Genomic DNA, 23,936 nt, shown 5'->3' on the forward strand with positions numbered 1-23,936 from the left:
TGTTGTCCACACAGAACTTAATGTTGTTTGTGATGCTGTCAGTGTCCTCCCATGAGGAGCACAGAGATCTCCCCAGACAGTGGAGCTGAAGCAGTCCCTCAGACCATCTCTGGTTTACCCACAGGCTCGAGATGAACCAGGCTGTGATCTGAGCCCCCCAGAGTCTCTGGTGTGGTAGGTAATGTGTTGGGTGAAGGTGAGCAGAGTACAGGATTAAGAGATATAATTCAAATCGGCAGATTGGAAAAGGCCTGGGGATGCTGTGTTTGGAGTCTGCTGGTAACAGATAACATCGCAGCTGTTGCTGCATTTAGCAGAGGGTCGGACATACAAACAGCACGTGGTAGATAATACGGCCTCACTCTAACAGTTAGCAGCTCAGTGACGGGTCTGTCCCTTCTCCTTCGGTTTGCTGACGCAGGATCTGCGACTCTTCCTCCTCAGCTCACAGGGAACATCAGACCACTCACTGACATGCAGCACCACAGAGCTACGGAGACCGAACGGCACATCCCTGGTGTAAGTAACAGGAGTGTGGCTGCTCACAGTCTCCAAGCACAAGAACCATTAAAAAAAAAACTACGTTGTCCACAAAAAGATGTGCTCCTTGTGTGTGAACGCAAACCGGAAGAAACAGAAACACACAGCACGTCAATGCCACTTGTTCCTTGTTCCAAGTTTTCGAGTTTCATGTAGTGTTTAGTCTTCCCGGGCGATCGTGGCTCAAGAGTTGGGAGTTCGTCCTGTAATGGTAAATGGCCTGCATTTGTATAGCGCTTTTCTAGTCCCTAAGGACCCCAAAGCGCTTTACACTACATTCAGTCATTCACCCATTCACACACACATTCACACACTGGCGATAGCAAGCTACATTGTAGCCACAGCCACCCTGGGGCGCACTGACAGAGCCGAGGCTGCCGGACACTGGCGCCACTGGGCCCTCTGACCGCACAGTCAAACGGCTCACTATCAGAGCTCCAGGTAACAGGCTCTGAGACGAGTTCCTGGGAGAGGAGGCATCTTTTGGGGGCAGACGGGCTCCACCTCAACACCTGGGGACGCCGTTTGCTGTCCGTCAATTTGGCATTTGGCGTACAGCACTCCCGCACACGGCCCTGTCATTACCCCAAACCGACATTACCTGCTGATCTGTCCGCCACTGACTGATGTCCCCCTGGTCCCAGCTCCTATATTTGTTCCACTTTTAACAGTAATACACGAAACTCTGGACTCGGACCTCTCTCTCCCACAGTCAACACAATACCCGTCATAATCACAAACAGAGAGCAACAAAATCATCATAAATCCAGTAACTCCAAAAACATTAATAACCTCCGGCCTCTTCAAAAATATCAACATCCATTCAACTCTATTGTCAAAAATCCACCAGTCTCAGTATGGCACTTTTAAATGTCCGCTCTCTGTTGAACAAGTCTTTTATTATTAATGATTTAAGTTTAGATAATAAACTTGATTGTTTATTTTTAACTGAAACATGGCTGGGCTCGGATGCACCAGTTGTTCTCACTGAGGCCTCCCCACCAAATTTTAATCTCTCTTTTTCAATTAGAAGTGGTGAGCGAGGTGGTGGGACTGCATCTTTAACCAACAACACACTCACCACCAAACAAATTTTATTTGATCATTTTACCACTTTTGAATTTCATGCTATTGTTTTTAGCAGCCCTCCAGTTTTATCTGTCACAGTTTACAGACCACCTAAAGACAGCGCTGCTTTTATCAAGGAATTCTCAGAATTTTTAACAAACATACATTCAAAATATAACATGATAATTCTAACCGGTGATTTTAACCTGCACATAGATAATCCTTCTGACCCTGCAGCAAAAGAATTCTTAAACATTCTTCACTGTTTGGATTTTACCCAGCACGTCACACAGCCGACTCACAACAGAGGACACACTCTGGACCTGGTCATCACCCATGGGCTGTCCACCAGTGTGTCCTCTGTTGTTGACTTGGCTGTCTCTGACCACTACTGTGTGTTTTTTAACATCACCGGTTTTATTCAGCGGGAGAGCTCGAACTGTAAGGAGGCGCTATCTAACCTCTGAAGTGGCTGCAATAGAAGAAGAGCAATTTGGATTGTAATGATTTTAATAACTACAGACCTGTATCCAACTTACCATTTTTAAGTAAAATCTTAGAAAAACTTGTTTTTACTCAGATTACTGATTTTCTCAATGATAGACAGATCCTGGAGATATTCCAGTCTGGATTTAGGGTGAACCACAGCACAGAGACGGCTCTCCTAAAGGTTTTAAATGATCTTAGATGTAACTGGGACGCCCAAAAGCTCTCAGTCCTGGTGCTGCTGGATCTAAGCGCAGCCTTTGATACAGTAGACCACGCTATTCTTTTAAACAGACTGAAACACATGGTGGGCCTCTCTGGTGCTGTACACAACTGGTTCACTTCCTGTCTCTCAGACAGAACTTTTATGGTGAGTGAGTATGGATACATGCTCCTCTAAGATCCATAAAATGACATGTGGTGTGCCTCAAGGGTCGGTTCTAGGCCCTGTACTTTTTAATTTGTATATGCTCCCTCTCGGCGGTGTCATCAGGAGGCATGGAGTGAACTTCCACAGTTACGCTGATGACACTCAGCTGTACATCTCCGTGTCTCCTGATGACACCAGACCAATGGATGCTCTTTTTAACTGTATTTTAGATATAAGATCTTGGATGGCAGAAAACTTTTTACAGCTTAACCAGGACAAAACTGAAGTTTTAATCATCTGTCCCGAGGCTCAGAGAGAGAAACTCTTGTCTAAATTACAGGCATTTTCACTATGTCCTTCGCTACAAGTGAGAAACCTGGGTGTTATTTTTGACTCTGAGCTTGGTTTTATCCCACATATTAAACATGTAACCAAAATTGGATTTTATCATCTAAAGAATATAGCCAGAGTCCGCCCAATTCTCTCTCGGGCCAACACGGAGATGCTGATGCATGCTTTTATTACCAGTCGCATTGATTACTGCCCTGCTCTCTGGTCTCCCCAAAAATAATATTTCACCTTTACAACTTTTACAAAACTCTGCAGCTCGTGTTCTGACGAAGACCAGAGGGTGGGCCCACATTACACCGGTTTTAGAATCACTGCATTGGCTCCCCGTGTGTTTCAGGATCGATTTTAAAGTTCTTTTATTGGTTTTTAAATGTCTTAATGGTCTTGGGCCTTCTTATCTCTCAGATCTGCTTTTACCATACGAACCCTCGCGGACCCTGAGGTCCTCTGGTACTGGCCTTTTGATTGTTCCCAAAGTCAGGACACATACTCACGGAGAGGCAGCGTTTCAGTGGTATGGTCCTCGTCTGTGGAACAGCCTGCCGGAGGAGCTCAGGGCCACAGAGAACGTACATGTTTTTAAGAACAGGCTCAAGACCCACCTTTTTAATTTAGCTTTCACCTAACGTTTATTTATTTTATGCTTATTTATTCTATCCTGTTATTCTATTTATTAATTTAGGCTTTACCTAATATTTATTGATTTTATTCTTATTCATTTTTTATCTTCTTACTCTATTTATATTTATATTGAACCCCATTTTTATTTATTTTATCTTTTTATTCTGTATATACTCTTATTGGGTCATAGCTCCAGTGTTTCCTCGGAGGGCGCTCTCTGCACTGGGGCTGTGATCGACCGTGGCTGCTGGGGCTCTGGGGGTCCTCTCAGCCTGGCTGGGGGGCTTCTTTGCCTCCCTCCTGCTGTGTGCCCGGTCTGGAGGCTGCGGTCTGTGACCGGCTCCCGGTGCAGATGGCTCCCTGTGATACTGTTTCCTCACCTGGCTCATGTGTGCCCAGCCCAAGTTTACTCTTTAAGTGTGCGTGTGTGTGTGTGTGGGGGGGGAGTGTATGTATCCATGATCGTTTATGTTAATGAGAGTGTGGGGAGTGAGTTGGAGGGCAGGGTGGGGTGGGCTGCTTTTAACCATGTAAAGCACTTTGTGCTACATTGCTGTATGAAAAGTGCTTTATAAAGATTGATTGATTGATTGATTGATTGATTGATTGATTACCTGCTCTTCTTCCTCTGCTCTTCTTTTTGGCCCTAAACACAGATGAAGTCACCTGGACACCAAAGGTCAGGAAGAACAAATGTAATCCTTCTCTTCTCCTTTTGTTTATATGTAGAAAAAGGAAAAACTTAATAAAAAGTAGATCAAAAACTGAAGAAAACTCTGATCCACATATGAACATTACCTGATGCTGCTGAAGTGATGCAGTGCCCCGACAGCGTGTTCGTGTCGTCGGGTGAACGATCCACGCTCTGTACATTTATATTTTAAAAAGTTGATTCAGGATTTAATGAATCGGTATTGCGTTATTCAAACTAAATTCGATTTGAATCGGGAAATCTATTTTTTAAACCCACCCCTAGTTTGGTCACACAGGAGGAGCCTCACTCACATGTCCACTTTCCCATCAGGACATATAGTCACACTGAGGAGGAGTCACAGTGGGAGTCACTCAGTCTGAACTTTGACCTTCAGGTCGATCCTGTTTCTGAAATCTGGAAGAAGCGAGGAATGAAAGACACGTTTGGTGATCTCCACACCACGAGGTGGCGGTAAACCCCTCCGCTTCTGCCAACACCAAAGAAGAAGGAGGAGCAGGGGGAGAAGAGGAGGAAGGGGTCGCGGTACGCGCTCAGTCGACGGAAGATGGCGGACACAGAAGGTGAGCACGAGGCTCGTCTCTTCCAAACTTTCAGCTTTTAGTTTTAATCAGAATCAAATTCACGTAAGAGACCGGACAGAACCAGAACCTCCGCGCCTGCGCACATCCGCTCGCTACGCGCAGCCTCTTCGACTGAGCAGAACTGCGTTTAAAAAGCAGAAAACACGTTTTCCAGAAAAAACCGCCTTTTGATCGTGAATGTTCTGAGTCTGTTTGTTGGGTTTAAGGTTCGGATGATCTGGGGACCGGTTCGAGCTCAGGTACACGCGACAGTGTGTGTCTGCGTGTGTGCAAGCCGCATGTGTGCAGCACGTGTGCAACCGCAAACTGAGTTTACCTGTTCAGGTGGATCGTGTGTTGATAGGATCTGATTAGTGAGCTGGATCGGATAAATCTGCGGATTTTAATCGATCAGCAGGTTTGGTTGAGCTGCTGGGAGGTCTCGGTGCAGACTGAGCTGGGTTTGAATCACTTTCAGTCAGTCTCTGCTGGGATCGATCACTGATTATTACGATCGGGTCCAGTTCACTGCATCGATCTGCGGCCGCGTTAAACATCCTGATTATTAATCGCCTGATTACTGATAAGTTGAGCAATTGAGCAAGGCCTGTTAGCTCGGTGTATTAGCCACTTCATGCTAACAACCACGTGTGGCAGGGAGGCCACGTGGTTGTGCAGCTGCGCACGAGGGAGAGAAGAATGAGCCGATTTAACCTGTGAAATAATTACAGTTCGTGTCGTCACCATTTTGGCACCAGATGATTTTTTTCCCCCACCTTTTGTGTTAGATCATCTTAAAGCAGGTCAAAGACAAAGTCTGCCTGCAGACTGAGCATGCTCATTGTCACCCTGATGTCAGGGTTTGTTGGTTTTTCAGCAACGTCAGTGAAGAAGAAGAAGAAAGTGAAGAGAGTCAGTGAAGAAGATCTTGGGGTGAGTCAGAAGGTCAGAGGTCGCCGTTTCAGCGCCTGGCACTGTGAAGTGTGTGAACAAACTTCTTGTTTTTGTTGTTCAGGAAGTCCAGCAGAGCGGGGACTTCTTCATCCGCCCAGAGTCCAAAGTCGCCTCATTGGACACGTCGCAATGGCCGCTGCTGCTAAAGGTAGGTCACCTGAGTCTGCCTGTTAGTGTCACCATACTACTTCCTGTCAAGTCATGGTCATGTGATGTGATGAGCCTGTTTATCCATTCGCTGAGTGCTGCCTTTGAGTTGCAGTCTGTGCTTCTGCTCCCGTTCTGGGGGCGGAGCCTCTCGGTCGGGGTCCTGGCAGCGTCCCGGCGTTCTGCCGGACGACAGACAGAACCTCGCCAAGAGAACGGCGCAACTCGACCGCTGCCAAGACGACTTCCTGTTCTGATCATATGACACTGCAACCCATATCCAAGAGCCTGACAGTGTGCTGTGTTGTTGCTCTTCAAACAGGAAGTGACGTTCTGACGCCAAAGTTGGTTTTTTTTGTGTGTTTTTTAACTGCAGAACTTTGATAAGCTGAATATCCGGACGGCGCACTACACGCCGTTACCGAGCGGCAGCAACCCACTGAAGAGGAACATCCACGACTATGTCAGGTACCGCCCCGCCGACACACCTCACCGATACGCCATCCCAGCGCCCCTCTGATTCTACTTGCTGTTTCCTGTCAGGTCGGGCTTCATTAACCTTGACAAACCAGCAAACCCATCATCCCACGAGGTCGTGGCGTGGATCCGGCGGATCCTTCGAGTCGAGAAGACGGGTCACAGCGGCACGCTTGACCCGAAGGTCACGGGCTGCCTTATCGTCTGCATCGACCGAGCCACCCGGTTGGTCAAGTCCCAACAAAGTGCAGGTAATGATTACCACTTCCTGTTCCTGTTGGAGGTGATCATTGTGATGTGATTGGTTCACGTGTGGCAGGTCACACCTTTGCAGCGATCAATTGCTGTGACCAGTTTATGATCAGCTGACAGGAAGTGGTTCACCTCTGTAGTCCGGCTCGCCGTCTTTGCCCCTCGCCAAGGCGTGGGCCCAGTAAACTGCCGCCGCCTCACTGCTCTCTGTGTTTATTGCAGGTAAAGAGTACGTGGGAATAGTTCGGCTGCACAACGCCATCGAGAGCGAGCACGTTCTGGCCCGGGTAAGACTTCCTGCCGCCAAGCGCTCGCTCATCGATCTGCTCTAGTATTGATTGGCGTGCTTATCGATCATTAGAAATCTCCTTTTTGATTAAAAACATCCTAATACAGTTTTCCTGAAGCTCTTATTGGCTGGCTGCCAGTCATGTGACCTCCACTGACTGGGATTATATCTGCAGGGGCTGGAGACCCTGACGGGCGCTCTGTTCCAGCGGCCGCCACTGATCGCCGCCGTCAAACGTCAGCTGAGAGTTCGAACGATTTACGAGAGCAAACTCATTGAGTACGACCCCGAGAGGAGGCTTGGTGAGCGAGACAATCATTTGGCGTTTAATCGCTTCACCTGTGTGGGGGCGCAGTGATGTCACAGGTCACGTCTTTCCTGCAGGTATATTCTGGGTGAGCTGTGAGGCGGGGACATACATTCGCACGCTGTGCGTCCACCTGGGGCTGATGCTCGGCGTTGGAGGCCAGATGCAGGAACTGAGGAGGGTCCGGTCAGGGGTCCTGGGAGAGAAGGTGAGCGTCACTTCCTGTGTGATGTCACTGTGGTTTCAAAGTGTTGAGTCCAGGCCCGCTGCTCAGTGCAGGTCTGTCAATTGAACTTTGACACAGAGACGGCGATGGAGAGGTGGCGGACATGGCGTGTCCAAACCCCGAACCAGAGTATCGCCGACATGACATCGCAGCACTTAATGATGACATCACTCACCGGATCTCTGTTTCAGGACAATTTGGTGACTATGCACGACGTGCTGGACGCTCAGTGGCAGTTCGACCACAACAAAGACGAGTCGTACCTGCGCCGAGTCATCTTCCCGCTCGAGAAGCTGCTTGTGTCACACAAACGCCTCGTGATGAAGGACAGCGCTGTGAGTCTTCCTTGCATCCTCCCAGTTTAGAAAACAACTGTGAATGTTAAAGTGGAGGTCACCTGTTTGGTAAAAGTCAGGCAGACGCTCGCCGTATTTCACCTGTTTGTCAGCGAGATTAACAGTCATTGATGAGCTGCTGAATTTTACCTGCACAGGTGACACTGAAAACATCTGTCTGCAGGTGAACGCCATCTGTTACGGAGCCAAGATCATGCTGCCAGGTGTGCTCAGGTATGAAGACGGCATCGAGGTGAACCAGGATATCGTTGTCATAACAACGAAGGGCGAGGCCATCTGCACAGGTGAGTTAGGTGGTGTGATGCCGTCACGTCCTGGTTAGGTGAAGCCACGTGATGAGTTGAGTAGCTGCAGCAGCTTTCGGGCCGTGATGACTTGCTATCTATCACCCATAACTGATGGCTCCGCCTCTGCTCGATCGAGGTTATCAATTAGCGATGGGATCATTGACCAGTTTGTTTTTGTGCAGCGGTGGCGCTGATGACCACAGCAGTGATATCCACATGTGACCATGGCGTGGTGGCAAAGATCAAGAGGGTGATCATGGAGAGGGACACGTATCCCCGCAAATGGGGCCTGGGACCAAAGGTGCGCCTGACAACACTGATCAGCTTTGAGCGAATAACCTGATCGAGTGTTTAACGAGTTTTTGTTAATCAGGCGAGTCAGAAGAAGATGATGATTCAGAAGGGACTGCTCGACAAACACGGCAAGCCCAACGGCAGCACGCCGACCGACTGGAAGGACCAGTACGTCGACTACAGGTACGTGCAGGGGCGGGGTCCAAGTGGAGGACAGGTGCACGTTTCTTATTCAGACACAGTAAGAACACCTGAAGATGATTCTGTAGCGTGAGGTAAAGTCGGGCAGGTGAAGCAGACAGTTATCCCTCGCCGAGCTGGCGTGCTCTCCGAGGGAGTCGGTCTGCGACAGCAATGCTCGGGTCTGAGCTCCTTCACTCAGCTTCCCGCTGATCTGCAGCTCGCCTGAGAACAGTCATGTGACAATGTCCACCCCAGCTGTCACTCTTCTGAGTTCAGCAGGAAGTGTTCAAGGTTTTGGTTTGTTTGTTTTTAAACAGTGTCTCCCAGGTGACCGGGGAGTCGGGCGATGCTTCAACAAAGGTAAACTCGAACAGTAATCACTCAAATCAGGTGTAGTCTGAGCTGATGCTGACCTTTGAGCTCTGATCTGCAGAGGAAGCGGGAGGTGACGGAGAGTGAAGGTGAAACGCCACCCAGCACACCGTCTGCAGAGGAGGCAAAGAAAGAGAAGAAAAAGAAGAAAAAGGAGAAGAGGCTGCAGCTGGAGGAGGCGGAGGACACGGGCCCAGAAGCACAGGTGAGTGCATCTGTGACATAACTGTGCAGCAGGAAGAAACTCTTAAACGACTGCACAGAGGCTTGTCTGCATTTTTTCAACAGTGTGCGTGTGACTCGTGTTTTCATCATGGCTTCTTCCTGCAGGTTGTGGAGAGCGCAAAGAAAAAGAAGAAGAAGAAGAAACAAAAGGAAGGTGACACAGAGTAAGGAGTCTCAGGTGAACGGGTGGCGAGACCCAGCCCACATCACCCCTGAGTGCAGATGGTTGTGGGAGTTCGGCATGCAAGCAGAACATAACGTTATTTTGTAAAAATATTTTTTTAAACTGTAAATACCTGTTTGTACTTTTAAGATTAAATGTTTTTTGTTCTGAAACGGAGCTTGAGCTTTTTGTTTGTTTGGTTTGTTTTTTGAAAATTTGACCTGGGAACAGAAATAAAAGCTTTATCATATACTTGTATATGTCATTATGTGACTTCAGGACCCAGTTGAGAAAATTGTAGCTTGTCTGGTTGTAATCTCATTACATTTCCTCCTGAAATGCAACAACGATTGTAGAGGAGGGGGTGTGGCAGCAACTTTCCACTTTAGCTTATTAATCAAGACATGTTTGGATTCATTTGAAAGCCTGACTGAGCTTTTTCCACCTGAGCTCAGAAACCAGTCCTGTTATCATCCAACTGGCCCTTAGTCAGAGTTTAATTCCTCAGACCTTGTTAATCTGATTTAGTGTTAGTCCCAAATAAATAATTACAGTGCCTGACGGTCAGTGCTCAGTTAAGCTGAGCAGTCTTTTAATTAATAATGACTTTATTCAAAAGTAAAATTTTTACCCTTAGAAAAAAATATTTGAAGAGTTTCAGTCAGGTTTCAGAGCTCATCACAGCACAAACGGCTTTAGTGAAGGTTACAAATGATCTTCTTATGGCCTCTGACAGTGGACTCATCTCTGTGCTTGTCCTGCTAGACCTTAGTGCAGCATTCGATACTGTCGACTAGCAGTGGGTTTTGTTTATCGATTAAAATCTATTCTAGCTTGGATAAAGTGATATCGATTCATTAAAATCCTGAATTGATTTTTAAATAAATGTATTTTTCCTGAAATGCCAGAATCTCAGGTTAAATCTCACAGAATTTCAACAACCACCAAACATTTAAAACAGTAAATGAGAGCAGGAACACGCTTCTGCACAGAGACGTAAACACAAAGCGCCGACGGATCAGAATCAGCGAGATATAACGGGAAAATAACAGGGCTGGACTGGGACAAAATATCGGCATTTTGACTAGTGACCGGCCCACCATGGTATTATAGGAAAAGTCATAAATCCTTTAAAATAAGCTTAAACCTACACCACCTTCCCTATTCTGGTATTCTGAACAGTAACACCTAATTTATAATTACATATACCTATAACTAAAAGGGTTGCCAACTCCCAGCAAAGAAAAAAAGTAGGGAACCACTCCCCCACCCTCTGCCTCAAGATGCTTAACTAACAAAACCGATTTAAATTTAATGCACGTATACAACAAATGCACATAAATCTATTATTTTTCTCCAGTAATTAAATAGATTCAACATCTTTCTTCAACAGAATTGCAGACTGCACAGATGGTACCTTAACAAAGTAAAGAATACTATAACCTACTAGGGTATATACTAACTAGACTTAATATTTACTGAATACAATAATGGATTTCTATACATTTGACATCAGATGAAAACGTTGGTTGAAAGATTCAGATAATTATTTGTTAAAAGTGAGACATTTTAAATGAGAATAAGAAAGAAAAGTATTTCTTTGTGCCCCCCTCCTCTCCCTGTTAATGCCCTACCTGCCCCCCTGGCAACTAGGGCTGCCACGATTAGTCGACTATCAAAATCGTCGACGACTAATTTAATAGTCAACGCGTCGTTTGAAGCTTTGTAAGATCCCAAAAGACGCAGGAACAAGTAGTAGGATTTAAGAGTGTAATAACGGACTGAAACAGAAGATGGCAGCACTGCATGTACAAGGATGCCAGCTGCCGTTAAACCCCGAAGAAGAAGAAGAAGCTGTGTCCCAGAATTCATAGCGCGGCCCTGCTCAGTTTCCAACAATGGCGGCAGCTCGTTGGTTTTAATATTACTCTTATTACTCTTTCTGGGTCACAAAATAAACGTTTAACATATTTTCAGGGAAAATGTGTAAACCTCAAATATCTGCTCAGTTTATCAAGACACCACATATTTTCAAAAGCGCTCTGACGTTTTCGGAGACGTTTGTTACCCACTAGCTCGATAGCTAGCCGGGGGCAAGGCTCACTAGAGCCGTGAGAACACCGGACTCCCGGCTTCAAACCCACCGCCGTCTTTCGCTACTCAGGTTAAACATGATATATAAGTCACTTAGATAACTTAAAAATGTTATTGTTAGGCTTTTTTCACTGTTTTATTTGTTCCTGAGTAAATCAGTTTGGCTGAGATTAAAGTTTTTACACAGCTGAATAAATGTCAAGCGGACAGCTGATTATCAGAAGTGTGAGACGGTCGAGAGTTTACTCCGGTGTCCTGTTATATTTTAGATACCAAGGAGCAGACGGCTGAGTTTATTAAACTCCATCGAAACAATCTGCAAATGTCATTAAAATTTAATAAACTATCATCTTGTCTTTATTTTTAGTTAGCACATACCTTAAACACTTAAAGCTGTAAGCTAATGATAGCTATATAAGAGCAGATGCTGCTGGTGCAATAAGCTGTACGTTTTACGTTCAACGGATGATGATCTGATTAGTCAACTAATTGCAAAAATAATCTGTGACTAGTCGACTACCAAAATAATCATTTGTGGCAGCCCTACTGGCAACACTTTGCTAGACCCGCCCCTACACAGTTACCAGCTGTCAGCTACATAGAAAAGGATCCTGGTGTTATTTGTCTCTCAGAAACAGTTCATAACTTCAACTCATTCATGTCACCTAAAAGGTAAACCTGTTTCTTCATCACCTGTTCAGCTCTGATGATTCAGTAAGGACATCTCCTGGTTTCATCTTCATGTTTCCCTCTCACCACATATCCAAACCGACATCATGACCAGCAGCTTTACAGCTGTGGCTCCAGCAAACATCAGCTGATACTAGAAATTAATATTAAATAAATGCTAACAACAGCTGATCAAGCTTAAACGTGCTGCTGTTGTTTAATGCGACCTCCGCTGGTTTCCTCTTTCTGACGCAGAGAAAAAAGCCGATCAGCTGATCATTGATCAGTTTCATGATTGAATTAGCAACTTTCTAGCTGAAGTAGTATGGGACAAATCGCGTTCCTTTTCACCTTGACTTTAAAGTTTGACCTCCTCGGCTGTAATTGGTCCAGCCCAGAGTTGATCATGACCAACTGGCCAATCCACCACTGTTCATTTATACCGTTAAAAAAAAAAAAAGAAAAAAAAAAAAAAAAAAAGAAAAGGAAGAAAACCCCATGGCCCATAAAAACGAAAAATCACTAGCGGCCCACCAGGCAAATGCCCGGTATGCCCGATGGCCAGTCCAGCCCTGAAATACAGTCATGACAATAAACGAATATGAGTTCAAGGACTTAACAACATTACTTCAGTTACACCAACATCTCTGATACATTAGCACTAAGGGAACACTGAATGACCTGGTGGTTTATGTCCATCTAAGATTGCCACAAAGTAAAAGATCTCTCAGCAACATTATGCAACATTTTAGCCACACTATTGCCCCGATCAGATCAGTGAGCTGGGATTTTCTATTCTAAGCATGAGCTACTGTTACAGCAACAGACATTAATGCTACTGGTGTCCCACACAACAACTCAATGTCCACTATGTGAAGCAGCCAAACACATGCCTTCTCCTCTCGTTAACAGAGATAAACTGCTGGCATATTGGTTTTACATCTATACTGTCCAGTCTCTCCTGGTGGACATACAGCAGCATTGTTTAATCTCATTTGAGTCATTGTTGACTTTAGCCATGTTTTCTGAGAGCACTGAAGCTTCTTTCAGCCTCAACTGAGGATACTGGGATGACTAAAAGCAGCCTGACAATTGTCATGATAATAAATACTAGTTAATCTATAGCACCAAATCATCAGCCAGTCACCTGTGACCTCGCCTCTTCACCTCTGAGCTACAACATGGCAGAGCTGCCTCTGTCACCTGATAAACAACAGTGAGACACTCCACATACATGCAGTCACACATGTGCTTCAAATACAGTCATGAACCAACAAGTCATCATCCAATTTCACCTGTGATCTTGTATCACCATTACTCTCTGAGCTTTGTGTTGGTTCTTCTGTCACCTGACAAATAGGACATACATGACAATAAGAATAAAATGTGGAGCTGCTTCAGTGTTTCTGTCACTTTGTGCAGATCTTGACTCATCAGTAATGTTTGTAGGGTGAGTGCGTTTTTACAACAATTTGTGCAAACTGCTCTACCAGGTGGAATATTTGCAAAATCGTGACTACATGATATATTGTCTCAAAAATGAACCCCATGAATACGTCAGTGCCATTAGGATGAAATTATTTAACAGCCTCTGTAAACTAATACCCTGGCTGCTCGAGGCTGCTGTTTTCTGACAGTTTCAATCAAAATTAGAAATGCTGCTCTGAGACTGAGAGAACTAATAGTGCTGCATGTTGTGCAGTTAGTTTATAAAACACGTTATTCATGGTTACATACAATTTTAGACTGATGTGCGCCAAAACCTAGCATAGCCTGTAACGTTATTGTGACGGACACGTTTTATGAGTGAGCTTTGCTTTAAGTGACTTACAGGTTTCTTTGAAAAACACTTTCTTATATCCAGGTTCTTCCTTTTTGCCGCCGTCCTCCTCTCCTCCTCGCAGCGCAGGTTTGCCGCTGCTAAAACTAAACAGAGCTCCCTGAAAGGCTCAGCCAATCACATTGGCCATATTTGTCACATGACGTAGGACTCCAGTAGAGAAGTAATTTAACTCTTTCTGCACCGCTGGGTGAATGAGACGCTGACAGATCGTTTTTTTCTTTCTATCGGCTTGTTTTTCTTTACTCGAAGAGATCAAATTATTGGTGGGGACAATTCAGTAATCGCTGGATCGCTGGTGGGGACACGTCCCTTCCGTCCATGCCAAATCTATGCCCTTGGTTCAGATGCTGATTCATGGTTTTCTTTTGTTTTTGATCTACTGCAGAATATTTTTATAAAATCCCAGGCCAGGAAAATCACCTAGATGTTTTTCTGTGATAAAGTCTCACAAGTGTCAGCGTTCTTTTTATAGATATAAAAATATGGAAATGTACTGATGCATGAGCTGAATTATAATATTTTTGTCTGAGGCAAAATTTCCCCGAATTGAATTGTGGATTGAATCGATTCTAGAAATCACTGACGATACCCAGCCCTACTGTCGCCCATAATATCCTATTAGAGCAAGCTGTGGGTGCTCAGGTACTGCACTGCAGTGGTTTGAATCATATCTATCTAATAGACTCTAATTTATGCATGTAAATGCACACTAAAGTTAATTATGGAGTTCCACAGGGTTCAGTGCTAGGACAAATTCTGTTTACATTATACATGCTTCCCTTAGGCAGCATCATTAGAAGACATAGCATACATTTACATTGCTATGCTGATGACACCCAGCTCTATCTGTCCATGAAGCCAGGTAACACACACCAATTAGTTAAACTGCAGGAATGTCTTAAAGACATAAAGACCTGGATGGCCACTAACTTTCTGCTTCTTAATTCAGATCAAACTGAGGTTATTGTACTCAGCCCTGAAAATCTTAGAAATATGGTATCTAACCAGATTCTTACTCTGGATGGCATTACCTTGGCCTCCAGTAACACTGTGAGGAACCTTGGAGTCATTTTTGACCAGGACATGTCCTTCAACGTACATATTAAACAAATACGTAAGACTGCTTTCTTCCATTTGTGCAACATCTCTAAAGTTAGAAATATCCTGTCTCAGAGTGACGCTGAAAAACTAGTTCATGCATTTATTACTTCCAGGCTGGACGACTGTAATTCATTATTATCAGGAAGTCCTAAAAACTCACTGAAAAGCCTTCAGTTAATCCAAAATGCTGCAGCAAGAGTCCTGACAGGGACTAGAAAGAGAGAGCAGATTTCTCCTGTTTTGGCTTCACTCCATTGGCTGCCTGTATATCTTAGAGTTCATTTTAAAATTCTCATGTTTGTTTTTAAATGTTTAAATGGTCTTGCCCCAACTTATCTCTCTGAGCTTCTTTGTCCTTACCCACCCCCCAGGTCTGCTCCTGGAGGTACCCAGGTCCAAGAGGAAGCTCAGAGGGGGCGGGGCCTTCTCTGCCCCAGCACATTAGAGAGGCCCCTTCCAGTGGCGGCTGGCCCATAGGGGGCGCTCGGGCTCCGCCCCCCCAAATGTGGAGGAGTAAAAATATATATTTTTAAAAAATTCATCAATGATAGTTTTACTATGTGTGTGCCCATATACAGCCAGGCGTATTTTAACATTTTCACCAGCTGACTCATTAAAGTTCAACCAACAAACGGTGTTTTTTCTTCTTCTGGGGCGCTCGTCAAAGCGCCCTTGATATGCAGCGAAATAGCCTATCATTAAATGGTTGCCAGGGGAAAATAATAAATATTTGACCTATCAGCGTCGCTGAATTAAATGGTTTGGGGGCGCTTAAAATTGCGCCCCTGCAGAAAACGCGCGAAGATTTGCTGTTCTAGAATTTTACCTCAGTCAGTAGCCTAAGTGAGCTATAAGGTCAGAGAGAGACGATGGCAGCGGTATTGTTAACGGTTGAGGCACAGCCTCCCCCAAATTCGGTTAGATCGCTTCTAACCTACCCTTTTGCCAGAAGGACAATGGCAGAAAAACTGCAAGTTAAAGAGTTGGGACCTGACAAGCCCGAAATTCAACTAACCCAGGCAACGAAGGAGAAGTCAAAAGCATACAACAGGACTTTTTGTCGGAGTTGGTTCCAGCGCAAGTCGTGGCTGACAGGCTGTGCATATTGATTTATATGATGCAGCCGGCTTTATATTGTTGCTTGATTACACCACACAACATTGGATTGATGTAGCCTAAGTAATGAGTAAGTGGACACATTCATTTTTGCTTAAAGGCTACTGGATGCTAATTTCTTTCGCTTTCTACCTGTAACTTATGTAGCTAGAGGAAAGCTTTCTGTTGTGTGTTGCCATCTAGTGGGCATGAGGTATCACTGTATGAGTTAATCACCTAGCAACAAATTAAAATTGTGTTGTTTGATGTACTCATTAAATGGGTCATTTTAGTCGATATCATAAAAATTGCCCCCCCTGAGATTTTTTTCAGGAGCCGCCACTGGCCCCTTCACTGTCCACTTTTAAAACACGTCTTAAAACCCATTTTTACTCCTTGGCTCATGACACAGTCTGACCCTGATTTTATTGTTTTAAATGTAATTCTCATCATCATTTTTATACTATTTTATTATTGTTTTTGCTATTTGTGCTAATTTTATTATTTTAAATATCATTTTAATAATCAGCTTATTTTTTAACATGTTTAATGTATCATTTCTGGCATGTCAAGTGTAAAGCACTTTGTGTTCAGCTTGGGGCTGATCTGAAAGTGCTATATAAATAAATTGCTTGCTTGTAGTTGAATGGTAAATGGCATTTGTATAGCTTTACTCAGTCTCTAAGGACCCCAAAGCACTTTACACTACATTCAGTCATTCACACACTGGTGATGGCAGCTACGTTGTAGCCACAGCTGCCCTGGGGCGCACTGACAGAGGCGAGGCTGCCGGACACTGGCGCCACCGGGCCCTCTGACTACCACCAGTACACTCCGAAAAATTATGGTTCTTAAATGGTTCTTCAGATGTCTTCATGGTTCTTTAAAGAACCATCATACGTCAAAGAACCTTTTTATTTTGTGGATGGTTCTTCAGCTATTACAAATGGTTCTTTAAAGAACAAAAGGTTCTTCATCCTTAGCTATCTAAGTTTGATGGTGTAAATGGCATAAATATTTATTCACCATAACGAGGCTGTGAATTATACTGTGTGTTTTCTTTGTGTGCATGTGTGTGCGAAGGGGGAGGGCGGGATACCTGGCAATTACCCTTTAAGAGAAGATGGTAGGAAACTGAATATTCAAATAAAAGTTAGAAATATTTGTTTAAAAATATACTGGTGGCAGGGGTGGGGGGGGAGCCTAAAGACCCAACCCCCCCCCCCCCCCCCCCCCACACACACACACACCCCTAACCCCGCAAACCCATTATGAATATGGTGAGTTAACAAACAGTAGAAACAATACACACATTCAAATACTGTACTTTAGTTTTAAATTTTAATAAAGCATTACTATTTTCTACTCCAAGGCATTACTTTTGAGATTATTATATATTTTTGAAAATATAGCATAATGATAATACTAGTTATTGTAAACTTTACAAACCACCCAGCAGTATGTAAAGTCAAATTATAAAATACAAGTAAATAACAATTGCACAACAGAATGTCAGTGTAATGAACACACACTTCGTTTTGACAAAGCACACTGCTTAGGTAAATGATCTGAGTAGTTGTTCATCACTGAGCAATTTGTTAATATGTGTTTCGAGCCAAATAAATGACAGAGAGAGAGTGACGTCAGAACACGTCATACTATAACCTCCCGGGAGCGGACGGAGGGGGTCAGTCGTTGGGATGCGCATGCGCAGACAGAGTGCGCGAGCGGCGGGCCTTGACCTTTTGGGGAGTAAAACTCTTTCTCACTGACGGTGACAGCGAAACGGATAACAGTCTTCAGTACCTGCTGGACTTTGAAGCTGTGGATTCTGGGACTGTTGGAAAAGGTAAAACATTGTCATTAAAACCTTATTACTGTTTTGTTTTTGTTACTCGTCATTGTAGCTTGCTGTTAATGTTGTGCTAACAGTAGCGATTAGCTAGATACGTTAGCCGTTGACGTCAGCACAATTTAGTATCCGGTATACAGAAACTTTTTTCCTAACAAAACCACTGTTATAATTAAGTGAAGCTGCTCCCAGCTAATTTGAACCTTTGGCTTCTAAAATATGTGGTTCAATTGCGTGCTGCGTACATAACCTAATGTCAGCTAGACCGAAATTAAAATTTTATATATTGTTAAGTCACTAAAATGGCGCCTGAAGCCTGTTGTGGCGTGAGCTGTGTGTCTGCTCTAGAACCTCTGAAATTCTGTAGATCTGAGCCGTACATTAAATACTCACATGAACCTGCACTTTGAATTCTGTAAGAGCTGTATAAAATACAGCTATGCATGAGTGTTTTGAATGAATAATTAGATTAGATAACTCTTTATTGTCTAATCGAATTATATAGAAATGAATAGAAATGTGACATGAGAAGGTGTGTCTTTGACTGTTCCTGTATAACTTATTTTCGGACTAGTTGACAAGTTATGCTCCGGTCATTTGATGTTTCCAAGATAGATGTTCTTTTGTAATAGAGTTACATTTTCTTTGTATATTTCATTTGTCCACCATCATACATACAAGCTAAGAAGAGGTCGTTATACTAACAAGAGGTATCAACACTGGGCCAAAGTTCAGCACATGGTTAAAGTTTGTAATCCAGCCAGGGTGTAAATATCACTCAGCAGCCAGAGCTGAAGCAGGTAGCATCAACACATAAATCTACTCTACCCGGCTTAAATCACAAGAGCACCTCTGACCAAAAAGCTGTAGATTTTTCTTGTTTGCACAAATTAATCCAGATTCACATTAATTGTGTTCACAGCTCCAACAAAATGAGGAAGAGGAGGGGGAGAAACACAATTAGGTTGAATTACAATTGGATGGAAGGCGAGGACAAGGAGAAGGAAGCTTAGGATGAGGAGGAAGAGAAGCAGCAGGAGAATCTTTAGGGATCCCTATGATGTCATTGAGGTTTGTTTCATTAATATGGTCCTCTCACAAAGAAATATGACTTGTTTTAGTTCACCTACTTCCTGTATTAAATGGTGATGTGCAAAATGTTGTGAAAAACCATGGAGCAGGTACGTATAGTGCAGCTGCAGGTAAATGAACATCAAATCTCTAAGACAGACTGAAATCTGTATATTTATCACCCTTATGATAAAACCCATGTCAGCCATTGGTTTATGGACTTTGTATTTTGAAGCCTCAACATTTGCATTATTGCTGTTGCTATGTTGGGACCATATTAGGATGAGGGATCAGAATCTGGAGTCATGCACACTATTGTTTCATTTAGTGTGTATCCATAAGATTCGTACAGCAGATCCAAGTTGTGCTTTCAAAACAGGAAAGTCGTCTGCATAGAGGAGAACTGTAATAGCAGGCTTGTACAAAGTGAGTCTTTGTGCACTCGTTTTACTTCTGTCACCCTGTTTTGATGCAGATTTCACTTGAAATCAGGCAAGAACTGGACTTATTTTTTTATAATGTGTTCTTGTGAATTGATTGTGTATCGCATATGTTTGATTTGACTTTCTGCAAGACAACAGTCGTCCACTGGCCAAAAAAGTTTTCCAAATACCTCCACGTGATCTAGCCTGGATTTAGAAAAGAATAGCAAAAAAAATCTGCACCTCCTGCTTCAGATGCAATTTGTGTTTGTGTGTTCAGAGGCAGCGGCGAGAGGAGAGACCTCGGCTCATCCAGCTGGAGAGCCTGACCAGGAGGAGTCGAACATTAACTCTGCAGACTCGGCTGTTGGCATCGACGAGGGATGACGTGAACGCCAAACTGGAGTCCATCACAGGTCAACTGCAGGTATGCGAGTCAGACCTTCTGAGGAGGGTTTCACTTTTCTCTCTTCTTTATAATTGACTCTTTTCTCTCTCTTTCAGCTCCTTGTCTCAGAGTGGGAGGGATTTGACGCACAAAGGGAGGAACTTGTCGTTTGGTTGGCTGATATGGATGTCCGCCTGAGTGAGGTTGACCAGCTGACAGGAAACACCAGTGAAAAACTGAAACAACTGCAGTGGTGGGCTTGTTTTGCTATGACATATATTTGATATGAAACATACGTCAGAGACATTATCCTAAACTGGACTAACAAAGGACCATGAGTACAACATGAAACGTACATTACATGGCGTAAGGCTGAAGTTCATTGATCATTTTAATCATAAACTTGTTGTTGAAATATTTTTACTGAACATGCAAACATCTGCTGATGAAAATGTGTTGATTTATTGGTCTGTTATGAAGCTATTGCTATTTCTAATGTGTTTTATCACTTTCTGATGTTTTATTAATTAAACAATACATGTATTATTTGTTGTGTTATCTGTAGCTATAGTATTTATATATATTTATTTATAGTATAGCAAGTATATTTAATTATTACTGTTTAAAACACTAATATGTGACATGTATTAGTAGTGATGTTGTGCTGAGGGTTAAAATGCCTTTTTGCCTTTTGGTAACTACAAAATGACAAACCATTAATATATGTCTATGCTGTGCTCCTATTTATTTTACCCTACTCAAATTCAATTTATGATGCATTTTATTTTGAAAGATTTATAATGGTTTTTTAAAGAACCACTCAAAAAAGGTTCTTTAAAATGGTTCTTTTAAAGAACCATTTGAAGAACCTTTTTAAAAGTGGTTCTTTAAAGAACCATTTTTAAAAAGGTTCTTTGAAAAACCATTAAAGGTGCCCCAAAGAACCATTTCTTGATGGCTCTTTGGGGCACCTTTAAAGATTCTTCAATGAACCATTGTTTGAAAGGTTCTTTGTGGCACCAAAAAAGGTTCTTCTATGGCATCAGTCTAAAGAACCACTTTTGGTTCCAGTTGGCACCTTTATTTTTCTGAGTGTAGGCAAACACGGGGTTAGTATCTTGCCCAAGGATATTTGGCATGCAGCCAGGAGGCAGCCTGGGATCGAACCACCGACCTTCTGATTAGTGGCTGACCTGCTCTGCCACCTGAGCTATAGCCAAGCCAGTTGAACAAAGAATCGACCCTAACTCTCCGGTTAGGTTAATAGACAGAAGATCAATCAGTCTGATTAGTAAATCTGTAAGTAGTTAATTATTGGTTTGTTAAATGTTTTTTTTTTAATGTTTTTCAGTCTTGTTTTGTTTTTTTTGTTTCAAATATTTGTTTGGTTTTTGAAGCAGGAAAAAAAAAATCCAGAGAAAATAAATCAAAACAGGAAGAAGTTTTATTTTGACATTTGAAGAAAACACGTGTCATTATTCAAAAGATTCAAATATGACATGTGACCTCAGAAAAAAGTTAAAGTTCAAACCGTGAAATAAATCAAATAAAAAAACAAACAAACAACTTTTTATTTATCAACCGATTCAAAGTCCCGAAACACATTCAGTGTCTGAAATCAAAGGTTCAATAAAGTGATTGATTACCAAAGAGTTACCCAGAATGCAGCAGTGATAACGGCAGCTGCGGCCGGACCCTCACCATATCATTGAGTGTAACCATGACTACACAGAAGCTTTGAACCGGCCGTGTCCCCTCCCCCTGTGATGATGATGTCGATGATCTCGTCCTTTCTTTTGTATTGTATCTGTGAGGAAGCCGCAGGTGAAAGAATAAATGAATGGTTCTGTTGGGCCCAGGTGGCTGATCCTGAAAGCCAATTGGATAGTAAGCTGAAGGTGATGCGATGGCCCACCGTTTGTTTTACATCTTGATCGCGGTGGGCAGACTCTCACTGGCTGTGTCCCAATTCAGGGTCTGCACGCTTGAAGTACGCATTTTAAGTGCGATTACGTCACCGCCACGCGACAACGGCTGTCCCAATTCGAAGTGTACTTCAAATGCATACTCCAAATGCGCCGTCGATTTCCCCAAATATCAAGCGTGGTCCGGTGCACGCTTCGTGGTCCCATATATCCCACAATTCATAGCGCGGCGGTGGGTGTGGATAATTTTGCCGCAAAATACGGCAGAAGGGAGCGGCCGAAGAGTGAACTGTCAAAAGTAAGTACTGAATATGATGTCACTAATTTATGTGCGAATGTTTAATAATGAAGAACATTAAAACATTGCTGTTGGCCACATGTCGGCAAAGTTGTGTGACATTAGTGATGTTTGTACTTTCAGCGTTAACTTGGTTGTAAAACCTTAGATATATATATATATCATAATAATCTGACAATACTATAATATTGGCCATATTATATTTACATTACCACAGTGAGATGATTTTAGTCTCGTGAACAACATTAGCTAATTGTTATTTACTAACTAATGTTGCAATAACTGTTCGGTACAGAAATGAAGCCCAACTATCATGTTTTACAGTCCTGTGGTCTCAGCCTCAGATACTCAACTAATCAAAGTGATGTCATGACAAAAATGAATGACCAACAAAACATTTTTTCTCCTTCATTTCTGTCACACAAAGCTGTATGTAACGTTTCATGTGGTTAGTATCATGGTTGCTAGGCAACCTGAACAGCGCGACGAAGCGTATACCGTCCCATTTCACAAGCCTCTCACTTCCGCACTTCTCGTACTTATAGTATGCACCGTACGTAGTACGCGTAGTGCGCGTACTTCAAGGGTGCAGACCCTGAATTGGGACACAGCCATGGACTGGTCAGACACAGTGGCAGCTGAGCAGGTCTCCATGTGAGCTGGTGATGACTCTGACTCTGTGATTGGTCAGTCTCTGCAGGTCAGAGGTCAGCCGCAGCAAACGAGGACTCGGCTCAAAGATGACCCGGCTTGGGTCGCTCGGGTCAGGTCTGTAGTACGAGTCCAGAACCTCCAGAGTGTCGAGCCGCCGCAGTCGCTGCAGCTGCAGGAAGTCATCGTCGGACACGTGCTGGTGCCTGAAACAGCGACGGCAGGTTACCATGGAAATCATCATGACACTTACAACAGAGACACTGGGTGTGACGTGTCGGGCTCACCTTATCCGCAGCGTTTTCAGATGAGGGAACAGCTGTGGGAGGAGTCTGATGAGGTCGGACGACGAGCTCCAGGGCTCCAGATGAAGATGCTCAAGCTGCGGTGCCCGGGCGGAGACCACCCGCAGGTCGTTGGGCTGCAGGTCCACACACAGCGTCAGGCTGAGCAGCGAGGTGGGCAGGAAGTCAGCGTACGATGCCAGGGGGTGGCCTCCTATTGAACATGCAGACATAAGAGAGATGCTCAGATAGACAAATACGAAAGGGGGAAACAGACACTCACCGTGGATGCTGAGGTTGGTTAGGTGTGGCAGTGATGTCAGCCACGTCTGCAGGTGACAGGTGGGTCCAGGTACGGAGTACAGGTGGAACACTGACAGGCTACGGAGGCGGGACAAAGGCTGCAGCGTTTCCTGTGTCACCACGGCGTCATAATTCAGCAGCTGCAAGTCCAGCAGCTGCAATGCGGCGTCACCTGCAGGACGATAAAACACACCTGAGCCATGTGACGTCTGATCTCGCCTGTCTCTGTTCCATCTCACAGGTGAGGCAGGTCAGCAGGAAGGCAGAACACACCAGTGCCTAACCATCAAGATCAATAATCTAACTATTACATATCTCAGCGAGCGACTGATCCAGGTGTGCCAACCTGTGTGGTGGGCGGGGCTGAAGAAGTCGTGTGGAAGCGTCCTGTAGGTGATCATGGTCCAGGACAGGTGTGTGAGCTCGCTCAGGTGAGCGAGGACCACCGCTGAGGGACGGGACCCTTAGGCTGCCATCGTGGTGCAGCAGTAGCGAGGTCAGACACGTCAACTGACCAACGGTGGCCAACAGGTGAGAGGCAGAACAGGTGAGCTGCACGTTACAGAGGCTGAGCTGCGTCAGCTGCTGACTCAGAGGAAACAGGAAGTCCAGGTTCCTCAGCGGTATGGAACAGGAAGTGACGGACAGTCGCTGAAGCTGGCGGAACAGTCTGAGATCATCCACGCCCCCTTCTCTC

General features: G+C 44.1%; 2 protein-coding genes, 1 long non-coding RNA gene and 1 other non-coding gene across 6 annotated transcripts; 2 read left to right on the forward strand and 2 right to left on the reverse strand.

Annotated features, from left to right (window-relative positions):
- The first annotated feature begins 4,680 nt into the window (after positions 1–4,680).
- dkc1 (dyskeratosis congenita 1, dyskerin) lies at positions 4,681–9,417 on the forward strand. 2 transcript variants are annotated; one of them, XM_040049764.1, is made up of 15 exons: positions 4,681–4,711; positions 5,589–5,644; positions 5,727–5,813; positions 6,189–6,280; positions 6,356–6,540; positions 6,764–6,828; positions 7,006–7,132; positions 7,215–7,345; positions 7,555–7,698; positions 7,883–8,003; positions 8,189–8,307; positions 8,380–8,483; positions 8,801–8,843; positions 8,917–9,060; positions 9,186–9,417. In XM_040049764.1, the coding sequence occupies exons 1-15, from the start codon at positions 4,696–4,698 to the stop codon at positions 9,246–9,248; spliced, it is 1,497 nt and encodes a 498-aa protein (XP_039905698.1). In that variant the 5' UTR covers positions 4,681–4,695; the 3' UTR covers positions 9,249–9,417. The 2 variants fall into 2 exon arrangements, with proteins under 2 accessions (XP_039905698.1, XP_039905697.1); XM_040049763.1 differs by lacking the exon at positions 4,681–4,711 and having other exon boundaries at positions 5,174–5,644.
- Positions 8,047–8,123, forward strand: LOC120745136. The gene has a single exon (XR_005698569.1). It is a non-coding gene; the product is annotated as a small nucleolar RNA SNORD83 (small nucleolar RNA).
- An 11,783-nt stretch (positions 9,418–21,200) lies between the features above and the next one.
- LOC120745089 lies at positions 21,201–21,834 on the reverse strand. The gene is made up of 2 exons (XR_005698559.1): positions 21,694–21,834; positions 21,201–21,585 (listed from the first exon to the last, which is right to left on the reverse strand). It is a non-coding gene; the product is annotated as an uncharacterized LOC120745089 (long non-coding RNA).
- Positions 21,835–22,514: 680 nt separating this feature from the next.
- Positions 22,515–23,698, reverse strand: LOC120745086. Of its 2 annotated transcripts, XM_040049733.1 has the most exons (4): positions 23,586–23,698; positions 23,220–23,411; positions 22,940–23,150; positions 22,515–22,858 (listed from the first exon to the last, which is right to left on the reverse strand). In XM_040049733.1, the coding sequence occupies exons 1-4, from the start codon at positions 23,638–23,640 to the stop codon at positions 22,624–22,626; spliced, it is 693 nt and encodes a 230-aa protein (XP_039905667.1). In that variant the 5' UTR covers positions 23,641–23,698; the 3' UTR covers positions 22,515–22,623. The 2 variants fall into 2 exon arrangements, with proteins under 2 accessions (XP_039905667.1, XP_039905666.1); XM_040049732.1 differs by having other exon boundaries at positions 22,940–23,411.
- Positions 23,699–23,936: the final 238 nt, after the last annotated feature.

The sequence above is a fragment of the Simochromis diagramma genome, unplaced genomic scaffold (assembly GCF_900408965.1).
Source record: "Simochromis diagramma unplaced genomic scaffold, fSimDia1.1 OVJJ01000456.1, whole genome shotgun sequence".
In the NCBI taxonomy this organism is placed as follows: domain Eukaryota; kingdom Metazoa; phylum Chordata; class Actinopteri; order Cichliformes; family Cichlidae; genus Simochromis; species Simochromis diagramma.